The following is a 25570-nucleotide window of genomic DNA, read 5'->3' as shown; positions in this document are numbered from 1 at the left end:
CCCGCCACCCTGGGTGCTCCCCACAATCACTGTGGGGGCCCTGGTGCCCCTCCCCCAGACCCCCCGGGTTGCACGGCACCCTCCAAGGTCTCCAGGGTGCCCCTTCCAGTCCCTCCTGGGTGCTGGGTGCCCCCTTCAGGCTCCTCAGGAGCCCCCCAGCTCCTGCGGAGTTCCCCCCCCCAGCCCCACAGGGTCCCCCGGTGCTCCCAGGATCCCCGAGCGTCCCCAAGGCCCCCCCAGGACCCCGGGTTCCCCCCCAGTCCCCGTCGGGATCCTCCCTCAGCACCCCCAGGGCCCCCCAGGGCCCACACGGAGTTCCCGGTGCCCTCAACAGACACCCCGGGAGCCCCCCAGCTCCTCCAGGGCCGCCCGGGTGCCCCCCCCCCCCCAGCCCCATCACTGCTCCCCCAGCCCCCTCAGTGCCCCCCAAACCCCTCAGTGCCCCCCCAGCCCCATCACTGCTCCCCCAAGCCCCTCCGTGCCCCCCATTGCCCTCAGTGACCCCCAAGCCCCATCACTGCTCCCCCAGCCCCCTCCGTACCCCCCAAGCCCCTCAGTGCCCCCCATTGCCCTCAGTGCCCCCCCAGCCCCATCACTGCCCCCCCACTCCCTGCCCCCCCCTTCCTCTCCCCCGGGGCCGCAGGGACCCCCCGAGGCGCCACGTGCTCCCAGGCCACGCCCCATCCGGTGACCACGCCCCTTTCGCAGCCCCTCCCACCGACCACGCCCCCTCCCCGCCTTCCTCTTCCCCCGCCCCGGGACTACAGCTCCCGTCATGCCGCGGGGCCGGAAGAGGCGTGTCCCGCCGCGGGCCGCTTCCGGCCTGGCGGTGCGGAGGGAGTGAGGGAGCGGTAAGATGGCGGCGGCGGCGGTGCTGGAGTTCCAGCGCGCACAGTCCCTGCTCTCCACCGACCGCGAGGCCTCCATCGGCATCCTCCACTCCATAGGTGAGGCCCTGACCGCCCACCCCGGCCCCGACGCCCTCCCCGCCCGCCCGCCGCCGCCTCCCGCCCGCTGCCGCCGCCGGCTGCTGACTCACCGTGCCGCCCGGACGGCAGCGAGGCCTCGGCCCGTTCCGCCGGCCCCGGCCCGCTCCGCTCCGCCGCCGCGACACCTCCTCCCGCGGCGCGGCGCGGTGAGACGGGGCCGGGCCGCTCCCCGGGGAGGGCTGCGGGGCCTGAGCTGCCGGCGGGGGCTCGGGCCGCTTCTCCTCCCCGGGGAGCGCGGTGCTGCCGGGCAGAGCCCGCGGGGAGCGGCGCGTCCCGGGGCTGGGCGGGCAGGGGCTGCTCTCGGGTTCGGGGGGGTTCGTGGGGTTCCGGGGGCAGGGACGCGGCGGCCCCGGGGAGCGGAGGGTGGGGAGAAAACTCGTCTGGAAGTGACAGCTCCGCCGGTACCGCGGGGACATCCCCGGCGGGAACCGTGCAGAAAGTGCTGAGGAGTTCCCGGTGTTCCGGGCCGGGAGTTCTGCTCCGGTCCGCAGAGGTGCTGGGGGCACCGGCTGCCTTGTTGGGTTGTCCCGGCCGGTACCGGTACCGGGGAGGTGTTGGTGCTGGGGTTCCCAGGGGTAGGGTGGAGATTTCCGCGGTGTTTGGGGTGGTCCTGAGGGGCTCCTGCAGAAAGGGGGGTGGAGGGGAGGAATTCCTGGCTCCCAGGAGCTGTGTCCCTGTTAGACCTTGGCACTGGGGCTGTTGTGGTGTCTCTGAAGCTGCTCGTCCCTCTCGTTTTTCGGGTTAATTAGTAGTTGGTGTCCTCAAACCTGGCAGCACCTCCCCGGCTCAGGAGTGGCAGCTCCTGGTGTCCTGCCCCGGCCCTGCTGCAGGGCAAAGTGCTGGGGTTTGGACCCTCTGGGGATGGGATGATGAGGAAGGAGCCCCCGGGCTGTGCTTGGGGCTGCAGTTTTCCCCCTGGAGCTGGGCAGCGGCTTCTCACTGAGCCGTGGGATGGTTTGGGGTGGAAGGGACCTTACAGATCAGCTGCTGCCAACCCCCTGCTCGGGCAGGGACACCTCCCACCAGCCCGGCTTCCTCAGAGTCCCCTTTGGCTTTCTTTGTGCAGGAGTTGGGTGAGGTTCCTGGGCAGGGATGCTGGGGGGGGATGTTCACACAGCAGCAGGGCAGGCAGGGGGCTGTTTGGGGGAGAACTTGTATGAGGTTGATGTTGTGGGAGCAGTTGGTGCTGCTGTGTGTCACTGGGCCCAGCTGCACCCCCAGGACCAGGGGGTGAGCTCCCAGGCTGAGCTCCTGGGCTCCAGGGCTCCCAGGCTGAGCATGGCACTGGCAGTTCCCTGCAGCCCTGTCCCCTCCTTCCCCTCCTGCTGCTCCTGGGATGGGGTTTGACCACGGGATTGCAACTTCAGGCACAGGGTGGCCACGTCAGGAATCCCAGTCCCAGGCTATCCAAGGCCAGAGATCCCGTTGCATTTCTTTTTTTTGGTTTTGTGGCTTCAGCAGGAGGGAGCCTGTTGGGGGATGGTGGTGGGTTTTTTTTTTAAATAAAACTTGGAACAGCTGGACAAGCTTAATGAGACTGAAATCCTGGTCAAGTTGGAGTGTGCTGGGTTAAAGGCTCCTGCAGCACAAAGTGCTCTCTGGAAACTTTAAATGAAAAAGTTCCCATGGAATCTCCTCTCCCCATCTCCCAGGCCAGGCTGAAGTCACTGGGGCCTGTCAGAACAGTCACTTGTTTTGGTGCCTTTCCAGGAGCTGCCTGGCAGTGGTTCCCTTCTCACTGAGCTGGCATTAAAGGTCCCTTTCCCTCTCTCCCAGTGAAACGGGATGTCCAGGAAAATGATGAGGAAGCAGTGCAAGTCAAAGAGCAGAGCATCCTGGAGCTGGGATCCCTCCTGGCCAAGACTGGGCAGGCAGAAGGTGAGCCTGGAATGGGGACCTGGGGGTGGGTAAAGGGCAGCCAGCTGAATCCTGCCTCCTCCTTTAATGGAGCAGCAGTGAGAGCTTTGGCAGATGGTCTGCTGGAGACAGGACAAGCTAAAAAACTAAATAAACACATAAAATATTAATCTGCTGCTGCTTAGCCCAAAACTCCAAAAGATGCTGATGCATCAGGTGGTTTAGTTCATGACCCTTTGACCTGAAGCTAAAAGTGATTAAAGTTCTGTTAAATTGTCATGGTTGAGATAAGAAGTTTCTCTTGGTTTTAATGATCTCGGAGCCTTGTTTCACACTAGAAACTTTCTCCTTAAAACTCCCTCACTGGCAGCTTCTTTCTTAATTAAATGATTTATCTTCTGCAACATCACATTGGGAAGTCCTCACCCAGCTCCTCACAAGAGGACTTGACAGTGCTGTTGTTGTGAAAGGACAAAAATGGAGTGAGATTCCCTGTTTGGTGGCTGAGCTGGATCTGTGGCCTCTGAAACCCCCCCTGTTTCCTGGAAAGCTGGAGGTGCTGTGGTGGGTGTTCTGTCCTCAGTTTAGTTTGGTTGGTTGTGCTTCTGGAGCACCTTTCACCTCAGCATTTTAGGAGCTGGCACACCCCATCCAGACCCACAGAGCCCTGTCCAGGGCTGGGCTGTATCCTGATGCTTCCAAACTGTGCTCAACAAGCATTCAGAACAGAAAGTGGGGAGCATCTCTGCTTTTAACAGGAGCTGGCTGGGGAAATCAGAGCAGCAGAAGGTTTGACCAACCTGGAGTGGGGCAGCCCCAAGGCTGGGGTGAGCAGTGTGAGGTTTCAGACAGGGCTGATCATGGGTGTGTGTTTATTCTGAACACTTGGTGTCCTGCTGCCCAGGCTTTGTAAACATCTGTTTTGGCTTGGCCCTTTACCTGCTCTCCCCAGGCTACACGAGTTGGAGCATTCTGGATGCTGATCCCCTTTTCTTTGTGACTGAACTGAGCTGGTGATAAAACAGATTTTTTGCACTTAGAGCAGTGCTGGACATGAAGGTGCTGTTGAGCTCAGCTGACTGCAGATCTCCACCTCTGATCTCCTGCCCTGGGCTGCTTCTAGATAAATAAGAGATAAATAAACCTTTCCAGCACAGGATTCATCTCTTTCTAGAGTAAGGATTTGGAGCTGTAGGAGTGCCTCTTTCTCTGATTGAACATTAAAAGATCTCCAGTCATTTAGCTCAGGGCTGGCTGTGCCCTTGGTGTTCTGCTGGGGGCTTCTGGAGAGAGAACTGAGGGTGGCTTTGGTCCTGCACCAGGAAGGTGGTGGGTGTGGGTGTGAGAGCTAAAAGGGGGAAATCATCACCAGAATCTCTGCAGGGAAATGTGTGGATGTGCTGCTGGTGCTCATAACCCTGAGAGAAGAGTTGTTGGGTGCCTGGGGGCCTCCTGACTGGCCAGAACTTGGGATAGTTTTGAGTTTAAGCCAAAGTCTTACCCAAGTGTAGAGAATTTCAGTGTGTTCTCAGAGCAGGGTGGTTGGTTAAGAGGTTTTTCTAAAGGGAAGGCTGAGTGACTGAAAATGCCAATGTGAACTCATCCAGACCAGGTTTGGGAAGGACTGAACCCCAAGTGTATTTGCAGTGTGCTCCAGGGAGCTGCTGAGCAGCTCTGTTGTGACCAGAAGAGAATGAGTTTGGCAGCACTGGCTGTGTGGATGAGATGGGGGTGATGGCACCAGGCTGTGCCCTCTGGAGATCTGCAGAAGGAGCTGGGAGCTGTGGGAAGGGGTTGTCCCCTTCCTTCCCCTCCTCTCCTCTTTGCAGGGCAGGAGTGACAAACACTCAGGGGACACTCTGCATTTTCTGTTCCAGCTGCAGTGGAAGCTCTTGCTGCTCACCTGGCTTTAACCTGTGGAATTCCTGGGACAGTTTGGAGCTGCTGCCTTGGCTCCTTTCAAGCAGTAACATCCCAGAGGTGGAAGGGTCAGTGAGCTGCAGCCAGCTGGGGCTTGGGGTTAGAAAGTTCCAGCTGCCAAGTGGCTGAGAGCAAAAAGGGACCTGGAGTTTTTACAGGACCAGTGAGCTGCAGCCTTTAAAAAATAAATACAGAAGGTCATTTGTATTCTTATTATCTGCTTGATAGAGATTAAGGGTTGAACTGGTAGATTAATTACTCTTGGTTTGTTAATATTTTTAGAACAGTCCTAGATTTTTATAGCATTGCTTAAATCTCCAGGGCTGGAATTCCTCAGCTGAGGAATTCAGGTGCCCAGAGTCAGCCTGTGGAAGCACCTGCTCTGAGGATGAGCAGCCACTTCATTTTCCAGAGCTGCTGCTCATCACTTCTCCAGAGCTGTCAATCACACCCCTTAGCCAAGCATTGCATTTACTTGAAAAAAAAAAAAAAAGTTTAAAAAAAAAAAAATCCTAAAAATAGTTGACAGTTACAGTGGTAGGAAAGAGAAATTTCTATGGGAACTTTGAGCTTTCATGTCAGGATGTGCAGTTTGCAACATGTGCTGGTGCATTCCAGCTGCTGGCTTGGAATCTGCTTGCCAGTGAGTGCTGAGGCAGCTCTTGAGCCACTGGAAGGATAAGTTCTGCATTGCCTTGATTTTTTTTCCTTTCTTCTAAAGCTCCTTTCCCATGTGGAACAGCATCTTGTGCCCTACAACCAGGATTCAGCTGGTGCTGAGCAGCAGTGATGCAGAACATGAGGGACCCACAGGGTGACCCAGAGCCCACTCTCAGCTCACAGCCAGATAGCAATACTTTAGATAGTAAAAATATCAATCTTAGGTATTAAAAATCTCAATATATTCAAATACCTGTACCTCTGTTCCAGAAAATCTGCCCAATTATTACTTCAGGCAGAGAGAAATTAGAAATCTAATGAAATCTTAGGCAGGTCAGTCCTAGCAATTTGTTTTGTTCCTTGAGAGGTGTGTTATGGACAGTCACAATTTTTTACACTGCTTTTTGGAAAATCAGGCTCCTCTAAGGGCTTGGGATGCACCTGAGAAGTTTCAGTTCTTCTGAAACTGCTTTAAAATGTGTAAAGATGTCAGTGCAGCACTGTGAGCAACTGGCTTGGAACACTGAGTGCCACCTCTCAACAGTGCCAGAAATGAATTGTATCAGGCTTGGTTAAACTTCTAAAATGGGTCAGAAAAATAAAAAACATACAAGGAATATTTTTTACATCTTACTGAGATGTTCTTAGAACAATTATTTTGCATTATTGAAATGAAATTGCTTTGTTGCAGTCATGAAATATGAAAGGAACTTTGTTTTCAGCTGTGTTTGTTGGAATCCTCCCAGACTGAAATTCTGGTGATGCTCCTCCAATTATGAACTGGGGAAAAAAAATAAGTCTCTTATTTTAGTTCTTATTCCCATACCAGTCAGGTATGGACTGTATGGATGATTTCTGAAATACTCATGGCAGGTTTTGTTTTGACGTTTTTCAACTGTCAAATCATGTAACTATGGTGGGGTGAGAGCTCACTCATGTTTGAGTCTTAAAATTCTGGGGCCAATAAAGCATGATTTGGGTGTCCAAGCCCCCCAGGTCAGCACTGAGCCCCTCTCTGCTGGGATTATCCTTTATCCTCCTCCCCTGCCTGCCCAGGGTCTGCAGTTTCATCACTGCAACTCTGAAATCGTGCTCTGCAGTTCCAGCACATCCCAAACCCTTCTGTTCCCCAAGGCCCTGTCCCAAAGCTGCTGGGACATGGGCTGGTGCATCCCTGCTCTCTAGCCATGGCATTTTTAGTGAATTTCATAGAACCTCAGGATCATTAAGGTTGGAGAAGACCTTCAAGATAGAGTCCACCCACAACCCCTGAACCATCTCCTGAAGCACCACATCTGAAGGCTTCTTCACCACCTCCCCCCTGCCTGGGCAGCCCATTCCAATCCCTCATCACTCTTGCAGTAAAGGAAATTTTCCTAATACCCAACCTAAACCTCCCCTGGCACAACTGAAACCCATTTCCTCTCCTCCTGTTGCTGGTTACCTGGGAGAAGAGACCAACTCCAGCCTCTTTACACCCTCCCTGCAGTGGCTGAGAGCAGAAAGATCTCCCCTGGGATGAGAAGGGGAGAATTCCTCAGACTCAAGAACTCCAGTTCCCTCAGTTGCTCCTTGTATGGCATTTCTCCACAAAAAGGATTTTCCTCTTTCCTTTTGAACTGTCAGCTGGTCAGGGAGAGAGAAACCTCGTTAGGTGAGGGGAGGTAATTAGGGAAGGGGGGTGGCTGTGCTGTTTCCAGCAGAGGAGGGCAGGGTGTCCCTGGCTGCAGGAGGAGGTGCAGGCAGGGATGTTTCCAGGGAGAATCCTTTCCCTTCCACCAAGCTCTGCAGTTTCAACTCTGTTTTTCACCTCCTGAGCACAGCAAGGGAGGGTGAGGTTCTCATCTCTGCTTGCCCCAGGTCAGCTCATTAGTTCAGAGTTGGGGGAAAGAGCTGTGGAATCCTTGGGGCTGGAAAAGCCCCGTGAGCTCATCCAGTCCCAGCCTGACCCCAACTCTGCCAGACCCTCAGCACCACAGCTGTGTGAATTTGAAACCTGTTCAGGGATGGGGATTCCAGCACCATCTGGTGCTTTTCTTCTGGACCCTTTTTTCAAGAAGTTTTTCCTGAGATCCTGGCTGGCTGGGGCTGGTGAGGTGTGGCACATCAAAACCTCAACCTCCCAGTTCATAAAACCCCACTTAAACTATAAACTGCAGTGCCCATTTTATAGAGAAATCTCCAAGCATTTAGCAGATGCTTATGTTTTTAAAACAAGCCCCAGGCAAATGTAGTTACAAGTGGTGTTAAATGAGGCAGGGGAGGGGAGGGGACTGGAGCCCCCTTGGCCTTGGCCCCTCCTCCAGCCCTTCCTTTGGGTGACATTTATCACTTTTCCTCTAAACCACACCGGGAGAGTGCTCAGAAAGCGTTTGGTGTCATAAATACCCCTGTCTGGGAGACGTGTCGGGTACTCTGGCTGCCCTGGAGCTCTTGGCTGTGTGGTTTTGATTTCCTGGTTTGGTTTTTCTGGTCTCCAGAGCTGGGGGGACTCCTGAAGTACGTTCGGCCCTTCCTGAACTCCATCAGCAAAGCCAAAGCCGCGCGCTTGGTGCGCTCCCTGCTCGACCTCTTCCTCGACATGGAGGCAGCCACAGGACAGGAGGTGAGATTCCAGTTTTCAGCATCACTCTGTTCCTCAAAAGCCTCCCAACACCATTGTCTGACCTGCTTTGCTTCACACTGCAGAGTTATTCGTGTCAGGAAACATTCATTTATTGCATTTGGATCTATTCTGTTAATAAAACATGGAGAGAATTTACTTCACTCATCACCCTGTTTTCTTCCAAGCTTCATCCTGCTCCACCTCAGGAGTAACTCTCACCCTGGGTGTTTTCCTTAGTTCTGTGTTGCTTGCTGTTGGCATTAACAGCATTTTCAGGGTGATTGGTGTTCGGGGCACAAGTGGTGAGGAGCTGGGTGGGGACAGGATGTGATGGCCCAGGGCTGGAGGAGGGGATGCTCAGGGGCTGTTCAGCACTGGGGGGATTTAATGGTGAGTGTGAATTAGCATCTTTCAGCTGGAGACATGAAGGTGTGTGGCCTTCCAGGGAATGCTTCTCAGGGCTGAAAGGAACCTCTGAAGTGAGAGTGGAAAAAGTTCTGCAGTTACCAAGTGTAAACTCCTTCCACAGGATGAAATTATGCACTGGCAATCCTGTTCAGCCTGAGATAGCCCACGGCTGGGACTGACTCCATTCTCATTAGCTCCCTAGAATATGGTTTTCTTATTTATTTTATTTTCTGGCCCGTGTGGCTTGCTGATTCTTTGGGAACAGGAAGAGGGCAGGAGCAAGTTGTAAAAGGTGAGGAGCCACTTGCAAGCAGCATTGCCCTGCTGGGGTGTGGGTTGTACTGACACATCAGAGCTGTGAGGACAAAGGGTATTGCTGAGGACACAGAGCTGGGGGGTGGCTGGCACTCTGGAGGCTGTGCTGCCATCCAGCATCACCTGGACAGGCTGGGGAGCTGGGCAGGGAACCTGATGCAGTTCAGTAAGGGCAAGTGCAGAGTCCTGCACCTGGGGAGGAAGAACCCCAAGCACCAATATAGATGAGGGGTAGAGCTGCTGGGAAACAGGGCTGAGGAGAAGGATCCGGGGGTCCTGATAAATAGTAAATTATCCATGAGCCAGCAGGGTGCCCTTGCTGCCAGGGAGGCCAAGGAAATCCTGGGCAGCACCAAGAAGAGGGTGGGCAGGAGCTGGAGGGCTCATTCTGCCCCTCTGCTCTGCCCTGGGGAGGCCACAGCTGGAGAACTGCATCCAGTGCTGGGCTCCCCAGCTCCAGAGAGACAGAGAACTGCTCAGAGAGTCCAGAGGAGGAGAACAAAGCTGATCAGGGGTTGGAGCATCTCTGATGAGGAAAGGCTGAGAGAGCTGGGACTCCTGAAGAAGAGAAGGCTGAGGGGAGACCCTGTCAGTGTCCCCAAGTATCTGAAGGGTGGGTGCAGGGAGGATGGAGCCAGACTCTGCCCAGTAACTCCCAGTGCCAGCAGGATGGGCAATGGGTACAAATTGGGACATGGGAAGTTCCATTTAAATAGGAGGAAAAAACTTCTGCCCAGTGAGGGTGCCCAGGGAGGTTGTGGAGTCCCCTTCTCTGGAGAGATTCCAAACCCCCTGGATGCAGCCCTGGGGGATGTGCTGGGGGGGATCCTGATTTAGGGGGGAGTGGGAGTGGGTGATCCCTGGAGGTCCCTGGCAGTCCTGTGACACCCCCCTAGCACTGCACACACCCCTGGCACCTCCCAGGCTCTGCCATGGTGAGGCAGGTGCTGTCCCCAGCAGCCAGACCAGCACAGCAGCAGCAGCAGCAGCAGCCTCTGGGTAGGGGACCTGGCAGATGCTCTTTGCTTGCAATTCAGCTCTTGTGGCTTGCATGTCGTGTACTGCAAGTGGGGACAGGCAGAATCTTCTGCCCCTCTGTAACAGAAGGGGTTAAGGGAAGCAGGGTGGGGTGTGCAGGGGGGATGGGAACCCCTGGAGGCATCAGGGGAAAGCAGGTGGCTTCAGACACCTTGTAAAGGTAACATCATGTAAATGGCACTGGTTGGATGCAGTCCCAAAAGGTGACATTATCTGGCAGGGGAGGAACTGGGAGGAATAGTGATGGGTCCCAGATAGTCAAAACCTTCAAGCATATTCAGAAGTCAAACCCAAAATCTTGCTGGATTTGATGACACTTAACCTGTGAGGTTCTTGACAGGGATCCTGACCACCCTCAGCACCTCAGGAATGTTCAGGGGGACATTTTCCTCCTCTGTGTGCTGTGTGTTAGGAGAAGACTCCCAGGAGTTCAGTGAAGCAGTGAAATTAGAGATTTCTCCAGCTCTTAATGCTCCAGCTATCACTGTACAATAAATTGCAACTTCATAATGGCTTTTCATTATTTTCATTTCCAGTTATTAAACAGACACAAGGAGCTGACAAGTCCTGCAGGGTAGTGCAGCTACAGAGCTGCTCTGGAAAGAGCTGAGATCCAGAGATTTTGGGAAAAGGCATTCCTGAGTCTAGCACTTCAGGATGTTTTATTCTGTGTTGCTGATCAGTACTAAATCAACACTGCCTTCTACCTGGGGTGGAACATGACTGCTTTATTCATCAAGGGAGTCTCAACAGTCCTAAAAATACAAGAAGCTGTTGGGTTCCTTCACTTGAAGCAACAGATAAAACATCAGTGGCACGGGCTGAGTGGCTCCTGGCACCTGGCTTGGTTATCAGTAGTGGAGCCTGTTGCCTCTGTTGCTTCTTGCTGCTAAAGGACACAGATGATCTGACATCTGTAGGCCCTAAACCCCATGCACTTTGCTTTCCTTTCTTTCTAGAGCAATAAAAAAAAATACATTTTTCTCAATGGCTGAATGAAGTGGTGCAAAACACACTGCAAGGACCTCAAAGTCTTTTAGACCATCCCTTGCCCAAAGGCAGAATCCATTTGTAGGTACCCAGTGGTGATCCTACAATCACAGGATCAGGAAGGTTGGATCATGGAGTCCAACCATCAGTCCAACCCCACCATGGCCACCAGCCCATGTCCTGGAGTGCCACATCTCCTGTTTTTTGAACCCCTCCAGGGATGATGGGGACTCCAGCCCTGCCCTGGGCAGCCTGGGCCAGGCCCTGACAACCCTTTCCAGGGAGAAATTGTCCCCAAGCTCCAACCTAAACCTCCCCTGGCACAACTGGAGTTGTGCCAAAAGTTCCTCTTGTCCCATCCCTTGTTCCTTGGGAGCAGAGCCCGACCCCCCCTGGCTCCAACCTCCTCTCAGGGGGTTGCAGAGAGCCAGAAGGTCTCCCCTCAGCCTCCTCTGCTCCAGGATCAACACCCCCAGGGCCCTCAGCTGCTCCTGGGCAGACTTCTGCTCCAGACCCTTCCCCACCTCTCTTTCCCTTCTCTGGACACACTCCAGCCCCTCAGTGTCCCTTTTCTGACCCAGAACTGACCCCAAGGTTTGAGGTGCCCCAACTCAGCTGCTCAGACTTGCAGTCAGACGTCTCCCTGTTACTGCTGAAACCTTGGCAGCCAAGTCTTTATTTCCATGCTCCATTGGGAACAGATTGTCCCAGAGGGTCAGAAAAAGTTATTGGAAGACAGATGTGTTAGAAAAAGGACTAGAAGAAGGAGGTTTGTTGGGGGGGTTGTACAATAGCTAAAGCTGTAGCTAAGCCTTAGTTTGTCTTCTGAACTTGTACTGTCTCTTGCAGCACATAAGTGGTATAATATTGGGAATGTTGTTACAAAGTGCCAGAAGTTAGTTTAGCAAACAGGATATGCAAATGTGCATCACAGTTTGGCTGTTCTGTGTAATTTCATGCAACATTTCCATGAGTTTAGCTCTGGTGTCAACCTGAAGCAGCACTGAGCTTGGGGGGTATCAGCTCCCTGTGGACAAGGAGTCCCAGGGACAAGACAAGGGGCAATGGGCACAAGGTGCTCCCATTGGACACAGGAAGAAAATTTGTCCCCCTGAGGACAGTCAGAGATTGGAAGGGTCTCCCAGGGGAAGGGGTGGATTCCCCCACTTTGGAAAGGTTGAAGTCTCAGCTCGGATCAACAATAACGTGAGGAGGGTTGGAGCAGGTGAGCCCTGAGGTCCCCTCCTGACACTGGGTGACTGTGTGGCTACCAGTGAGTCCTTGCTGCAGAGAAGGACTTAACCTTCCCCTCTGAGCTGCAGCTCTCATCACTGGGGAGCTTCACTCCCACCTGGTGACACTGAAGGTGTCATTTGAAGACATCAGGGGTGGGTGGTCCTGAGGGGCAAGCACCAGCTCAGCTCTGAGCATTCAGCACTGCTGCTCTTCAGACAGGAATGACTTTTTTCCTACACCTTTGTTGTGTTTTCTTTGCTTTGTAGGGAGGGGTGGAAGCATGCTGCTGTTTTAAAGAGGGGCAGCAGAAGGCTTTAGACATTTCTTTCTGCTCCCTTTCAGGTTGACCTGTGCTTAGAGTGTATTGAATGGGCCAAATCAGAGAAGAGGACCTTCCTGCGCCAGGCTCTGGAGGTGAGAGGCTTCCTGGAGCAAAGTGTGATCATCCCTTCAGCACATGTAATACCCCTCAAAGTGCAGAGTTTGCAGCCTGGTGTCCAGATCTCTGCACCTGCAATGGTGGCAGCAATGGCACAGAAGTTAAGGACTCTTCTTCAGCAGGCAGGATTTTACCCCTTCTGTTGAAATCTTCCATGTGAAATCTTCCAGTTCAACAGAATTGGGCCACACGATGTCATTAATACAAACTGATTTCCTGAAGTCTGTGTAGATAAGAAGATAAAATGTCATTTTACAAAATAAACCTCTAGCAGCTTTCTCTGGCTTCCCTCACAGCAGCTCCTTTTTTTCTCTTCTCAGGCCAGGCTGGTCTCCTTGTACTTTGACACCAAGAGGTACCAAGAAGCGCTGCAGCTGGGTGAGTCTCCCACTAGGTGGTGGTAACAGTTCTGAGCTTTGGGTTTGGTCTTGAGGCTGAAAAGGGAAATGATCCTCCACATCATGGTCCCTGAGAAGTTTTGTAGGACTTGGGCATTCATTTCTCAGTGTGGCACCAGTCCTGCCACCTGCTGCTGTAGATTGGTGATAAAAGTGTTGAGAGCTCTCTTTGGTTCACCCTTTGCTCATTTCAAACCATTTTGGAAGTGAGGAGGAACTGTGTCCAGTTGAAGGCCATCAGGTTTGGCTCCTGCTGGGACACACCTGGTGTGTGGTTGGAGATGCTGGAGGGAGAAACCAGCTCAAATACAGGCTCAATAAAAGCAGTAATCATGTCAGGGACTGGCAAACCTCTGAGGATGTAATTAGACAAAATCTTGTGAAGTGGTGTCAAAGCTTCAATATCTGCTTCTCCCCCACCTGAGATATGGTAATTAACAGTGTGAACTCTGCTGGAAAGGAGAGTGCAGCTGGGCAGCCTGCATGACCCTTTGAGCTTCTCAAATGCTCATTTTGCAAGTGGCTGCAGCCACCTCAGTGAGGCTGAAGCTGTCAGAGGGGCTTGGGGAGCAGCACTGGCACCAGTGCTCACCTGGGATGCCTCACCAGGGACCCCTGACTTCTGAAACCATGTGTTGGCATGGACATGTGTCATGTCCAGGGTCACCTGGGTGAGCTGTACCTGATCAGAACACCATGTTCAGTGCTCTGATCCATAGAATTCAGCATGAAATTAGAATTACATTGCATACAGGTACTGATCAGAGCCCACACTCCAAAGCTGTGCTTAGTTAACTTCATCACTTGGGTGGTGGTGGTACAGCCTAGGGAGGTGTTCAGACCTGTGCCTGTAGGAGATCTCTGGGAGCTCCATGGGGATGTCAGTGTGTGCCCTGGCATTGCTGGGGGTGGCCAAGACATGGGGCTGTCCCTGGCTGCAGGAGGAGGTGCAGGCAGGGATGTTTCCAGGGAGAATCCTTTCCCTTCCACCAAGCTCTGCAGTTTCAGCTCTGTTTTTCACCTCCTGAGCACAGCAAGGGAGGGTGAGGTTCTCATCTCTGCTTGCCCCAGGTCACTCATTAGTTCAGAGTGGGGGGAAAGAGCTGTGGAATCCTTGGGGCTGGAAAAGCCCCGTGAGCTCATCCAGTCCCAGCCTGACCCCAACTCTGCCAGACCCTCAGCACCACAGCTGTGTGAATTTGAAACCTGTTCAGGGATGGGGATTCCAGCACTGCCCTGGGCAGCCCCTTTTGGTGCTTAATAACCCTTTTTGTCAAGATGTTTTTCCTGGTGTCCAACCTAAACCTGCCCTGGTGCAACTTGAAGCCTTTTCCCCTCATCCTATCACTAATTTCATGTGAGCAGAGACTGACCCCCCCTCCCTACATCCCCCTTCCAGGTAGCTGTGAGAGTGATGAGGTCTCTTCTCAGCCTCCCTTTCTTCAGACTAAGAAGGGGAAAAGCTTCTTCTGGTTTTGTCCTCAGGAGGCTTTGCTGTGGCAGTTTATCCAGGCATCCCTTACTCTGTCTGTTCCTGCTTCCAGAATTTGGTCTGTAGGTGTCTTGTGCTTAAACCATCCCTTCCTCATCCCCTGTTCTTAGGAGCTGCTTGCAAGTCCTCAGGTCTCCCCCTGGGGAAAGGAAGGGGCAGAACTTCAGGTCTGTGACTGGGAGATCATGGTGGAGTCTGGGGAAGGGGGAGCAGAGCCCATCAGAGCTGCACAACCCATCCTTGACTTTGTGCTGAGTGTCTGCTGCCCCCCAGGAGGTGACAGACACACTGCCCAGGGCTGCTCCCTGTCCTCTTCCACCTCTAACACAGAACTGGTTCTTTCTTCTCCAGCTGGGGACTGACACTCACCCACTGTTATTTCCCCTCCTTTGTTCCTCCTTGGAAGAGCAGGTTGTGCAGGCCCAGCCTGCCTGCCTCAGAGCCAGTCCTGCTGGGGAGGAAGGTGTCACCTGGGGAGGTGTTGGTTTGTCTTGCTGTTGGTGGCAGGTGCACAAACATTCTTGTTCTTCCCCACTGCCAGGCTCCCAGCTTCTTCGGGAACTGAAGAAGATGGATGACAAAGCATTGCTGGTGGAGGTGCAGCTGTTAGAAAGTAAGACTTACCATGCCCTGAGCAATCTGCCAAAAGCAAGAGCAGCCTTAACCTCTGCAAGGACTACAGCCAATGCCATCTACTGCCCACCAAAGCTGCAGGCAGCATTAGACATGCAGTCAGGTAAAGCCCTGCAGGAGGAGGGGAACGTCCAGGGTGTGCCATGATGCATCAGCTACTGATACTTGTTCTTTCCTGAGTGAATCATAGGAGGAAATGATGCTGGGTGAGACCCACAAGTCTGCCCAGCTGCCTTCAGGCAGGAGCAGATGTAATTACTTTGCACCTGACATGGATTTTTTTAAGCTTTTTTTATAAACTTCCAGTGGTGGAGGGTCCATAACCTCCCCTGGCACTACAGCATTGCACTGGGTTAGTGGAACTGGGACTGTTGTTCCTGAAGTGCCCCCAGGCTCTGTCCTAACATTCCCCTTAACAGGGGGCTTGGATATTCTTCTGATAGTGATAAGGTAAAGATGAGATAAAGGGAGACACAGAGGAAAGGATTCTTTTTATGGATGTACCAGATAAAACACTGAGCAACCAAACAGAATCATAGAATCACAGATGGGTTGGGTTGGAAGGACCTTAAAGCCCCCCCAGTGCCACCCCTGCCATGGGCAGGGACACCTCCCACCAGCTCAGCCCCATCCAACCTGGCCTTCAGCACTCAGGTTCCAAGTGTTGTGGAACCAGTCCCATTCCAGATGAGCTCTGATGCCTTCTCCTCTGTTCTCTCTACAGGTATTATCCATGCAGCAGAGGAGAAGGACTGGAAAACAGCCTACTCATATTTTTATGAGGCATTTGAGGGATATGATTCAATTGACAACCCAAAAGCCATCACTGCACTGAAATACATGTTGCTGTGCAAAATCATGCTGAACATGTACGTGGCAGATGGATCCATGAAGAATATTCCTGGGGTTGAAATGGATCAGGCTTTTCCTCCATTAGTCTCTAACCTCGTGAGAGCATTGAGCAGCCAGGCTTTGCTGGTTGCCTTTATTTATGACCTGATCAATGCTTCTGATACAATGCTCCTTGAATTGTTTTAATTTTGTATCAGTTGTGAAATTTTGGGGCACATTTAGATTTCAGCTGTTGAATAAACTGCTCTCTCCCTTCTCCTCCAGCCCAGAAGATGTGCAGGCACTAGTGAGTGGAAAGCTGGCTCTGCGGTATGCAGGAAGACAGGTACAGAAACTGAATCCCTCACATCTCCTTATATTCTGTCATTCTTCTTGGCAAATACTTTGCTCTTTTCACACCAATATCCTCTGTGTCCTGAGCTGATTAAATTACCCCGAGTATTTACCCAAAGTCAATTGTCCTCAAAGGGAATCTGGTGATTTTCACAACCTGAGAGAACCTGGCCTGCTTGCTTCATGCTCTGGTTTTCCTCCTCCCTGCCCAAGATCCTCATGTCCAACCCTCCCCAATTGCTCTGCAGCCCTGGAGCTGCTGCACTGAAATCTGAGTTACTCGTTGCTTTTCACTTGTGTTGTAGCAAGCTCTGCAGATCCATTCACAGCAGAGTAGCTGAGCAGCTTGAGACCTGGATGGCTGTGAGGTGGCAGCCAGGCAGCTGGGGAGCTGTTAAATACTCTGCTTATTCTGACATCTTAACTTGCCAGTCTGCCAGTGCCACCCCCAGGTTAAACCCAGGGGTGTTCAGATGAGGCACAGACACAGAAGCCAGGGCTGTGCCATGCCCTCACACTGCTGCCCTTGGTGGCTCTTCTGAGGTGGGGATCTCTCTGCATGATCCCTGCTGGACAGGGCCATGAAAATGATCAGGGGGCTGAACACCTCTCCTACCAAGACAGCTGAGGGAGCTGGGGGGGGTTCATCCTGGAGAAAAGAAGGCTCTGGGGAGACCTTAGAGCACCTTCCAGTGCCTGAAGGGGCTCCAGGAAAGCTGGGGAGGGACTTGGGACAAGGGCCTGGAGGGATGGGATGAGGGGGAAGGGTTTTAAATCCGAGAAGAGCAGCTTGAGATTGGATGTGAGGAACAAGTTGTGTCCCAGGAGGGCAGTGGGACAATGGCACAGGCTGCCCAGGAAGGGGGTTGGGGCCTCATCCCTGGAGATGTTCAAGGTGAGGCTTGAGGAGGCTCTGAGCACCCTGAGCTGGGTGAGGGTGTCCCTGATACTGCAGGGCTGGGACTGGGGGACCTTTGGGGGGCCCTTCCAACCCAAACCATTCCAGGGTTCTTTGGACCACCAAGGGCAGCCCTGGTGCTGCTTCAGCCCCTTCCCCTGAGTGACAGCTGGGTCAGAGGCTGCTTTCCAGAGCAGGACATTGTGCCAGGGAGCAAATCCCAGCTGTCCTGCCAAGCCAGCAGGATCCCAAGCTCCTGCAGCAGCTGTGGAAACTGAGCTTAGGGAGCAGAGGGAAAGTGGGCAGCCTTGGGGACAGCTCTGTCCTTCTGTACTGTGGCCACCAGGCTGTCCTGCTTGTCTCTTCTGCCTCTTGCCCCATGGAAACTGCTGTGGTGGTGTTATTCTTCAAATAGAAATATGGCAGTTTGGGTGTGGCTGAGGCTTTGCTTTGTCCCAGCAGCATTTTCTGGTGCTGTTGGTGCCGGGGTGTCTGCAGGACTCGTGCTCTGCTGTGGTGCTCAGTGTGCTGTGCCCAAGGGCAGAAATGCAGCTCCAGGGCTGACAGTGGCATTAAACAAGTGCCCAACCATGCACTTCCCTTAGAAAGGGTCTCAGACTTGCCCCCAACCTGCAACCTGATAGGAACTGCAGCTGGTCTGCTCAGACCTTGCAGAACTTGAGGTCTTTGTTTCCAGGAGGCCAATTCCACGCCTGTCCTGCAGCTGTTCTCTGTGTCCTCAGCAGCAGCTGCTCTGCCTCTGCTGTGTGGTGGAACCCTGAGCTGGCTCTCCAGCAAAAGGAACATTCCTGCTTTGCTTCTTAAGCACATTTGCAGGATTCTGCACTGTTGGCATAATAGCACTGAGAGGAGAATGCAGAAAAAAAAATAAATAACCTCCTCTTGGTTTTCTTTCTCTTCAGACAGAAGCACTAAAATGTGTGGCACAGGCCAGTAAGAACAGATCACTGGCAGACTTTGAGAAGGTGAGTCAGGAGATGGGAAATGGGGCCTGGCTGGATAAAACAGGTTGTTGGGAAAGTTGCAGGAGCTGCAGGAAACCATAAAAACATTGACAGAAGTTTTTATCAAGCAAATATCCCCAGAACAGACAGTTTGGGTTTCACAGCATGGGGAGTCACAGCTTGCTCGAAGCTACTGTTTTCTTTTTTGTTTTTTGGAGAATGAAGTCAGAAGCAGCTTCTTGAACTTCTGGTGCTGCTGTGGGATGTGTTCCTGCCTAAATTTTTTCCTGACTTAGGCAGGAACACCACAGAGATAACAGAGGGGATTCCTGTGGCAGGGAACAATCCTGTCTGCCATCTCCTGAGTGTCAGCCAGAGCTTCTGGCCTGCTCAGCTCAGATGAAAGGTGCTTGGTGCATGTGCCACAGAGGCCACCAGGCTGTTGTGATCTCCTGGCCTGTGAGCCAAGTGACAGGGTTGGATTAACCACTGGCACTTGGCTGGGCAGGGAGGGAAGACTCCTTCATACCTGGAAGGCTTTGAGTGAGGTGTTTCCACTGTGTCTTTGCAGGCTCTGACAGACTACAAGGTGGAGCTCAGGGATGACCCCATCATAAACACTCACTTGGCTAAGCTCTATGATAACTTATTGGAACAGAACCTGATCAGAGTCATTGAACCCTTCTCCAGAGTACAGGTAAATGTTTCCAGCCTCTGTCCCCTCTGTCCCCTGCCCTTGGAGGGTGAGGGACTTGTTCCCTACAGCTTACTTCTTACTCAGAGCTGCTCAGCACTTCCAGAGCTCAGGGTTCATCATGTTCAGCTGAAAACCAGTAAGGAGGGGGCTGGGGGAAGCTGAGGAAAACCCCGTTCCAGAATCCTTGCCCTTTCACTGGGCTCAGGTGCATACCTGGTGAGGGCAGGATGGAGTTTGGACATAGTTTCAAAATGATTTCACCATGCTTTGAACATGGGTGGATGTGGTTTGGATGTGGTTTGAAGGTAACAGTATTTGGCTTTTAAGGGCCCTGACAGGTGTGGGTAAAGCTGCCACAATCTTGGAGAAGAAGTGTTATTATTTCACATTTCAGAGTGCAATGGCTTTAGGTTTCCAGTCGACCTTCAGTTAAAATTGGGTGTGAAAACTGAAGGGCATGAAGCTGCAAAGCAGAGGAAGCTGATGGAGATTTTTAGGCCTTTAGGCCAGAGCATTTAAAAGCCCCTGAGCTGTTCTGTGCAAGAGCCCCACACCTCCATACTGTGTGTCCAAAGTGCAACCTAAGATTTACTTCACTCTCTTGGTCTCTCCTGTAGATTGAACACATATCCAGCCTCATCAAGCTCTCAAAGGTAAGAACACAACTAGAAATCAGTGGCATGTGTCAGGAGGGCAAAGGAATTGAGGTCAAATGGCATTGGCCACTGGGAAATGCAAGTGGGCTACTTAGTCTGCCAGATCAGCTCCACAGCTTTTACAGGCAGATGCCACTCGTGGGAACTGAGCTTTAACATGGGTGGTTCCCAGGAGGCACCAGAGTGGCTTCCCCTGCACTGCCCTTTCCTGTGACATCTTTCTTGGGGTTTTTACTGCCTGTGTTAGCACTTGCTTTTTATTGGAGACAGATTTTCCTCCTGTAGTAACAGCTCGTGTCATGACCAGCTGAGTCTTCCCTCTACATCTGTGTTTGATTTTCCTGAGCATGCTCAGAAGAATCTTTTAGACCCTTAAGATACAGGATCCAGCTCCAATCACTGAAGTTTCATTAGGGATGTGGATGTCACACTGATGTGGCAGTAACTCCTGTACAGGTAATCCCAACCAGAGTGAGTTTTAGGAACAGGCACTGTATTCCCAGCCAGTTGCATCCCTGAGTGCTTCTGTCCTGGTTTGGCATTAAGGCTGGAGTCTGGGAAGTGTCCTGAGTTCAGCCTTGGTGGTCAGTGCCATCACCTGTCCTCCCTCCTGCATGTGCAGCCTTCTTCTGGCCCACCCTTGGTGTCCAAGCTGAAGGAGAAGCTGGGCTGCAGTTGTTTCCTCATTGCAGCTCTGTGCAGAGAGCAGAGGAGGAGCTGGATGGGGCTCTTGCCTGGCTCTGGGCAGGGGGGCAGTTCAGTGCTGTGTGGATTAAATGAAGCTTGGCCAAAAGTTGCCTAAATATTTGCTGAACCAAGCTGGGATGCTGCAGATCCCCTACAGGTAATGCCTGTATGAGGTGACAGGGACATTGTCCTCCTCAGAGCAGGAGGGTGAGACATTGAGGTGCTCTCATCATTAAAAGCCACCACTTCATTTCTGCTGTCACCTGAAGTGTCTGGTGGTATCAAAGCAGCATGGGAGGGAGAGATCTGTCCTGGCATCCTGGTCAGTGATAAACCAGCTGCTTTTAAACTCTGCTTAAATACAGGTCAGGGCTGTTGAGTGTGTGGAGTAGTGAAATTCACATTTCTTTATGTGGTTCTGGGAGACTTTTGATTTTTCTGCTTCAATTTCAGGCTGAGGTAGAAAGAAAACTGTCACAGATGATCCTGGACAAGAAATTTCACGGTGAGTCTCTCTCTCCATCCTTCAGCCTGGACTGCCCAAGGGCAGGTGGGGGCAGAAACCTCTTTATCCTGGTTTGGCACCTTTACAGCCTGAGTGTCCTCCTTGGGCTGCTCAGCTCTGGGTGGCAGATGATCAGCACCACAGGAGGAGAGCTCAGAGCTGGGTTTATGATTGCTCTGCCCCTTCCTGTTGCTTCCTTAAGCTCGAGGTTTAATTTCTCACAAATCAGAACCCACATTTCAGCCCTCCTTGCTGGGGCTCCATCCAGAGGCAGCTGTCAGACCCACTGCTGGGCTGTGCAGAGCTGTCCTCTGCTGCTCTGGAGCTTGCTGGAGTCCTGTGCTCACCACTCCTGGGTAACTGATGTGGAGAGGGTTTTGTGTGCACCCACCCAGCACAGCTGATGGGCTTGGGCCCACAGGAGGCTCCTTCTCTGCTGAGTCCTGGAGGAAACAGCTCTGCTCTGGTTTACATTGTCCCCAGTGTCCCTTTAGAAAAGCCTCTTGCTGAGCAAGACAAAGGGCTGGAAGCAGCACACGGGGTGGAGAGCAGCTCAGGGATGACAGAACCCAGCTGCAGAGCCTGCCTGGCACCTGGGAAGAGCTTAATTATAAAATGGGTTGGTTTTTTTTTTTTTTTTCCTTGTTCCACTGTTGTGCTGAGCCATCCTGCTGGGCATGAGAGTTACCAGGGAATGTGCAGGCATCAGCATCTCCTGGATGTCTTCTCAGGCCTCTCTCCAGGACAATTTTGGTTTTTTTCATAGAGTCATACAATGTCAGGTTAGAAGGGACCTCAAGGCTCATCTGCTCCAACCTTCTCATATTATTGTTTATCTGAGATGTCTCAGCACTCTGTTGAGCTGAGGCTTAAAACTTTCCCAAGTGGGGGAGTCCATCCCTTCCCCTGGGTGACAGTTCCAAGCTCTGTCTGTCCTCATGGTGGAAAATTTTCCTCATGTCCACTGGGAATCTCCCCAGGAGCACCTTGTGCCCATTGCCCCTTGTCTTGTCCATGGCACTCCTTGGGAACAGGGAGTCTCCATCTTCTCTGTAGCCCCCTTTAAGCAATGAAACGTAGTAATAAGGTCTCCCCTGAGCCTTCTCTTCTCAAGGCTGAACAGACCTGGTTTTCTCAGCCTTTTTTGGTTTCTTTTTAATGGATACCTACTGCTAATGCAGCCCAGACAATCCAGTCCAGCACACGACCCCGCTCCAAACCCCTCACAGCTAACTGGCCATTTCCTGGGCAGATCCCTAAATTCCTGCTGCCTGGAAGATGTCACCTGGTGAGTGCTACCCTGCTGACCTCAGCTTTGTGTCCTCAGGCATCCTCGACCAAGGCGAGGGAGTCCTGATCATCTTTGATGAACCCCCTGTAGACAAAACTTACGAAGCCGCCCTTGAGACTATTCAGAACATGAGCAAAGTAGTGGATTCGCTCTACAACAAAGCCAAGAAGTTGACATAGGTGAGTGGGAGGCCAGGGCTGGAGCTGCCCCAGAGCCATCACTCCCCCCAGGCCACGCTGTGGTTTATGTCCTTGAGGTTTGTTTCCTCTCCTCTCAATTGACTTGGCTCTGTTTTCTTTTTGCAGAGTTGAATTTGCTATCTGTCATTTGGAGAGTGTGTGTGACAGGAGAGTGAAACCTTTGGGAAAATGTTAGGAGAATTTTTTTTCTTTTTCCTTTTTTTTTTTTTTTTTTTTCTTTCCCCTTTTGTTTTTTTTTTTTTATTTTTCTCTCCTTTGTTCTACTTTTCGCTCGGAAAGTTTTTAAACTTCCTCATCCAGTGCATCTTGTATTCCATACGATGCGTGTTCCAGTTTCCATGTAATCTTTACTGGCCGAACTTTGTATCTGGGGGGGGAAATATTGTTTAAAACAAAGAGGGTATTCTAAATAAAAGGAAAAAGGCTTACACTACCTAAACATGTGCTTTCCACTTCCTGAGGGATACCAGAGAAGTTTAAGCAGGGACAAAGTTTTGTTACCAAGAGGTGCCCAGAACAAGTTTGTTTCATCTCTTCCTCTGCTCTGAGCTGGAGACTGACGGTCTGCAAGCAGCCAAGTCCTTGCCATTTGTACTGAACCAAAACAACCAAGCCCCAAAATGTACAGACTGCTGGTCTAGTTCCAAATCTTAAAGGGCCTCAGATCCCCTCGGATGCAGCTCCACAATGATTTTCCTGAAGGCTTTCACCCCGAGGAACCTGCTCCAGCAGGGCCGTTGTGCTGTGCCCGCCCTGCGCAGCCGGAGCGGCCGCAGCCCCCAGCCAGACCCGCCGGCCAGTTTCTGCTGAAGGGAACAGGGCAGGTTTCCCCTGGAGGCCTGCATTGCATGCTACTCTTTTCAAAATAGATTAGATTTTAAATGTTTTTCTCCCTCCTCCCCACCTGCATTGGTAGGAAATTGGTAGGAAGAACGGGCGAGCAGGAATTCCCCTGTGGGAGCCCAACCCAGCCTGGCAGGGAGCTGAGCCGCTGCCCGGCGCTGAGCAGACTCTTGGGATTTACCTCTGCTGGGTTAGTCTGGGGTTTTTTATGGGTTGTTTGTTTTTTTTTTATGTCTTTGAGGTTTTTTTCCTTTAAAACATCCGATGTGAGACAGTTTGGCCCTTCTGGACTAACCAAGTGCAGCACTCGCTGGGGAGCTTCCTGGCCACTGATCCCAAGTCCTGTCTTGGGGGGTGGAGCACGGTGTGTCCCAGCATGTTGCATTTTCTGGTGAGGTTCCTAGCTAGGTTGTAGTGCCAGTTGGGCAGTGTAAGCTTCTGCATCTCTGTCCTGCTCATCTTTATTTTTCCTTTCCTCTGTCTCTTTTCTCTCTCCCTTGCCACGTTTTTCTTACAAAATTTATATTTTGTAAAAGGGTTCTGTTTTATCAGAAAATGTTTTGCCTTCACACTGAATCTCAGACTGGCTGATTTCTCTGCTTTCTGTTTCACGTTTTAACCTCTCCGCTGTTTATTTTATTTTATTTTTTATTTTTCAATTTCCATCTCATCCAGTCAGTCGCTGTTTGGGTTTTTGGCACCATCAATATCAAATGTACAAACGGTTCTTGCTAACCAACACCAGGTATATCTGATGTTCAGATGAGTTCCAATAAAGTAATTTTTTTTTCAAAAAAAACCCAAAAACATCTGTCTCCTGTCTTCAGCTGCCAAGGCGAGATCCTGGGTGGGTCTGGTGTGGTTCTTCTCTCCAGAAAGCATCACTGGGAGGGATGTTTCTGAGATGCAGTGTGAGGAGCCAAGCTTTGAGCTGCAGCACTAAAGATTTATGGATCATCACACGTGAGTCCTACCAAGGTCATGATGAGGATGATGGGGAGGAATGAATCCATCTCCTTCTTGGACCTTCAACCTTTCTTGAAGCCCTGGTGCTGTACTGGTGTCTCACAGTGCATAAACACTGCACAGGTTCCTCTTAAGGCTGGAGAGGGGCTCCAGGAGGTACTTGGACTCCTACAACATCTGGAGTTGTCCTGGTTGAGGCTGGTGTGTCTTGGACACCACCTGATCAGGGTTTCTTTTGGAAAGAAACAGGAAAATGTGCAGGGCTGAACTCCTCCTCTTGTGCAGGAGGTGGGTGGCAAGGGCAGAGTGTTTCTGGCTTTCTCAAGTGTTTTTTTGAACAAGCACTAATTTGGAAGATTGTGGCCCATTCCCTGCAGTGCCTCTTCAGTGTCCTCCCTGGGGACAGGGTTTGGTGGCCGAGGTTGGTGACAGCCAACAAGAGCCAGAGGGGACATTTCACTCCTGGGCACAGAGCAGGGTGACAGTGACACAGGTGCTGAGGAGGAGGAAGATGGAGATGGTTCCCACCTGTCCTCATGGAGAGGGCATCTGGAGATGGCCCCCTCCTCATGGAGAGCAGCACCCAGCTCCAGCTGGTGTCCCTGGGAGGGGACAGAATTGATCCTGACCCAGCAGGTGACACTGTGGGACGTAGCAGAGGACAGAGCAGCAGGTCCATGGTGGCACCAGCTTGGGGGAGCTCAGGGAAAGCCAGGAGTTTCTGAGGTGTCTGAGCTCCTGGCTGCCACCTCCCAGTGTAGAAAATCAGGGCCAAAAAATCTCCAGTGGTGGGGCTGCTTATTAAATTCTTTTGGCTTACACTTAAAAGGCTTAACCTAAAAATCTCCTCTCACCCAGGGATGTTTCACCCTCTGTGGGTCCCTGTACTGATGGACAAAAAGCTTCCAGGGCAGCAGCAGCCTGGGCTGGCCTGAATCAGCCCTCAGGAAAACCTCTGGAGCTGAAACCTCCTCCATCTAAGGGGAGCCCTTCCACCATCCCTTCCAACCTGAGCTCCTGCACTGGCTTGGGTGGAGGTTTTGGGGTGCTTTGGGCCAGCCTGTCCTCACAGCATTGGTACCAGGAGTTGGTTTTGAGCTGCCTCCCAGCACTGCCCCAACTGGAACACCTGGGAATGGGGTTTTTTTCCACCCCTGCTGCATGTTCTGCTGAGCACGAGCTGCGTGGTGCCCACTGCCCTCCCCCAGCAAAAGGTGCTGAGAAAATTCCTGCCCTTAGAATCATGGAATGGTTTGGGTTGGAGGAACCTTAACGCCCCCCCAGTGCCACCCCTGCCATGGGCAGGGACACCTCCCACCAGCCCAGGGGGCTCCAAGCCCCATCCAACCTTCAACACTGCCAGGGATGGGGCAGCCACAGCTTCTGGGGGCACCCTGGGCACCCAGGGGCTCAGCACCCTCACCCCAAAGGATTTCATCCTAATCTCTAATTTCCATTTCCCCTCTTCCAGTTTAAAGCCATCACCCCTTGGCCTCTCACCTGTGAAAACTCAGGAAGTGGGACAGAAAATCTGCCCCGGGTTGTGCTGTGTGGCACCAGCCTGGCCACAGCTTCAGCAGAGCTGTGACCCAGGGTGGGATTTTCTGTAGACCCCGGGTTCCTCACCTCCCAAAGCCCCCGAGTGCCACTGCCTTGAGGACAGTCCTGGCAGTGTCCCCCACTACTTCCAGGGCTTT

General features: G+C 52.3%; 1 protein-coding gene across 1 annotated transcript; it reads left to right on the top strand.

Annotated features, from left to right (window-relative positions):
- Positions 1-785: 785 nt before the first annotated feature.
- PSMD11 (proteasome 26S subunit, non-ATPase 11) lies at positions 786-22503 on the top strand. The gene is made up of 14 exons (XM_071728292.1): positions 786-947; positions 2766-2867; positions 7907-8031; positions 12361-12432; positions 12778-12835; positions 14889-15083; positions 15705-15849; positions 16097-16157; positions 17987-18049; positions 18600-18725; positions 19343-19378; positions 20522-20573; positions 21901-22043; positions 22170-22503. The coding sequence occupies exons 1-13, from the start codon at positions 857-859 to the stop codon at positions 22041-22043; spliced, it is 1269 nt and encodes a 422-aa protein (XP_071584393.1). The 5' UTR covers positions 786-856; the 3' UTR covers positions 22170-22503.
- Positions 22504-25570: the final 3067 nt, after the last annotated feature.

This window comes from Heliangelus exortis, chromosome 29 (assembly GCF_036169615.1).
Source record: "Heliangelus exortis chromosome 29, bHelExo1.hap1, whole genome shotgun sequence".
Taxonomy (NCBI): domain Eukaryota; kingdom Metazoa; phylum Chordata; class Aves; order Apodiformes; family Trochilidae; genus Heliangelus; species Heliangelus exortis.
The sequence above is the reverse complement of the archived record's forward strand: the minus strand, read 5'-3'. Positions and strand labels throughout refer to the sequence as shown.

Coding starts and splice junctions, on each gene's coding strand:
- PSMD11 (XM_071728292.1), top strand. CDS start 857: ATGGCGGCGGCGGCGGTGCTGGAGTTCCAGCGCGCACAGTCCCTGCTC. Junction 18,726..19,342: donor AACCCTTCTCCAGAGTACAG/GTAAATGTTTCC, acceptor TCTCTCCTGTAG/ATTGAACACATATCCAGCCT. Junction 20,574..21,900: donor CCTGGACAAGAAATTTCACG/GTGAGTCTCTCT, acceptor TTGTGTCCTCAG/GCATCCTCGACCAAGGCGAG.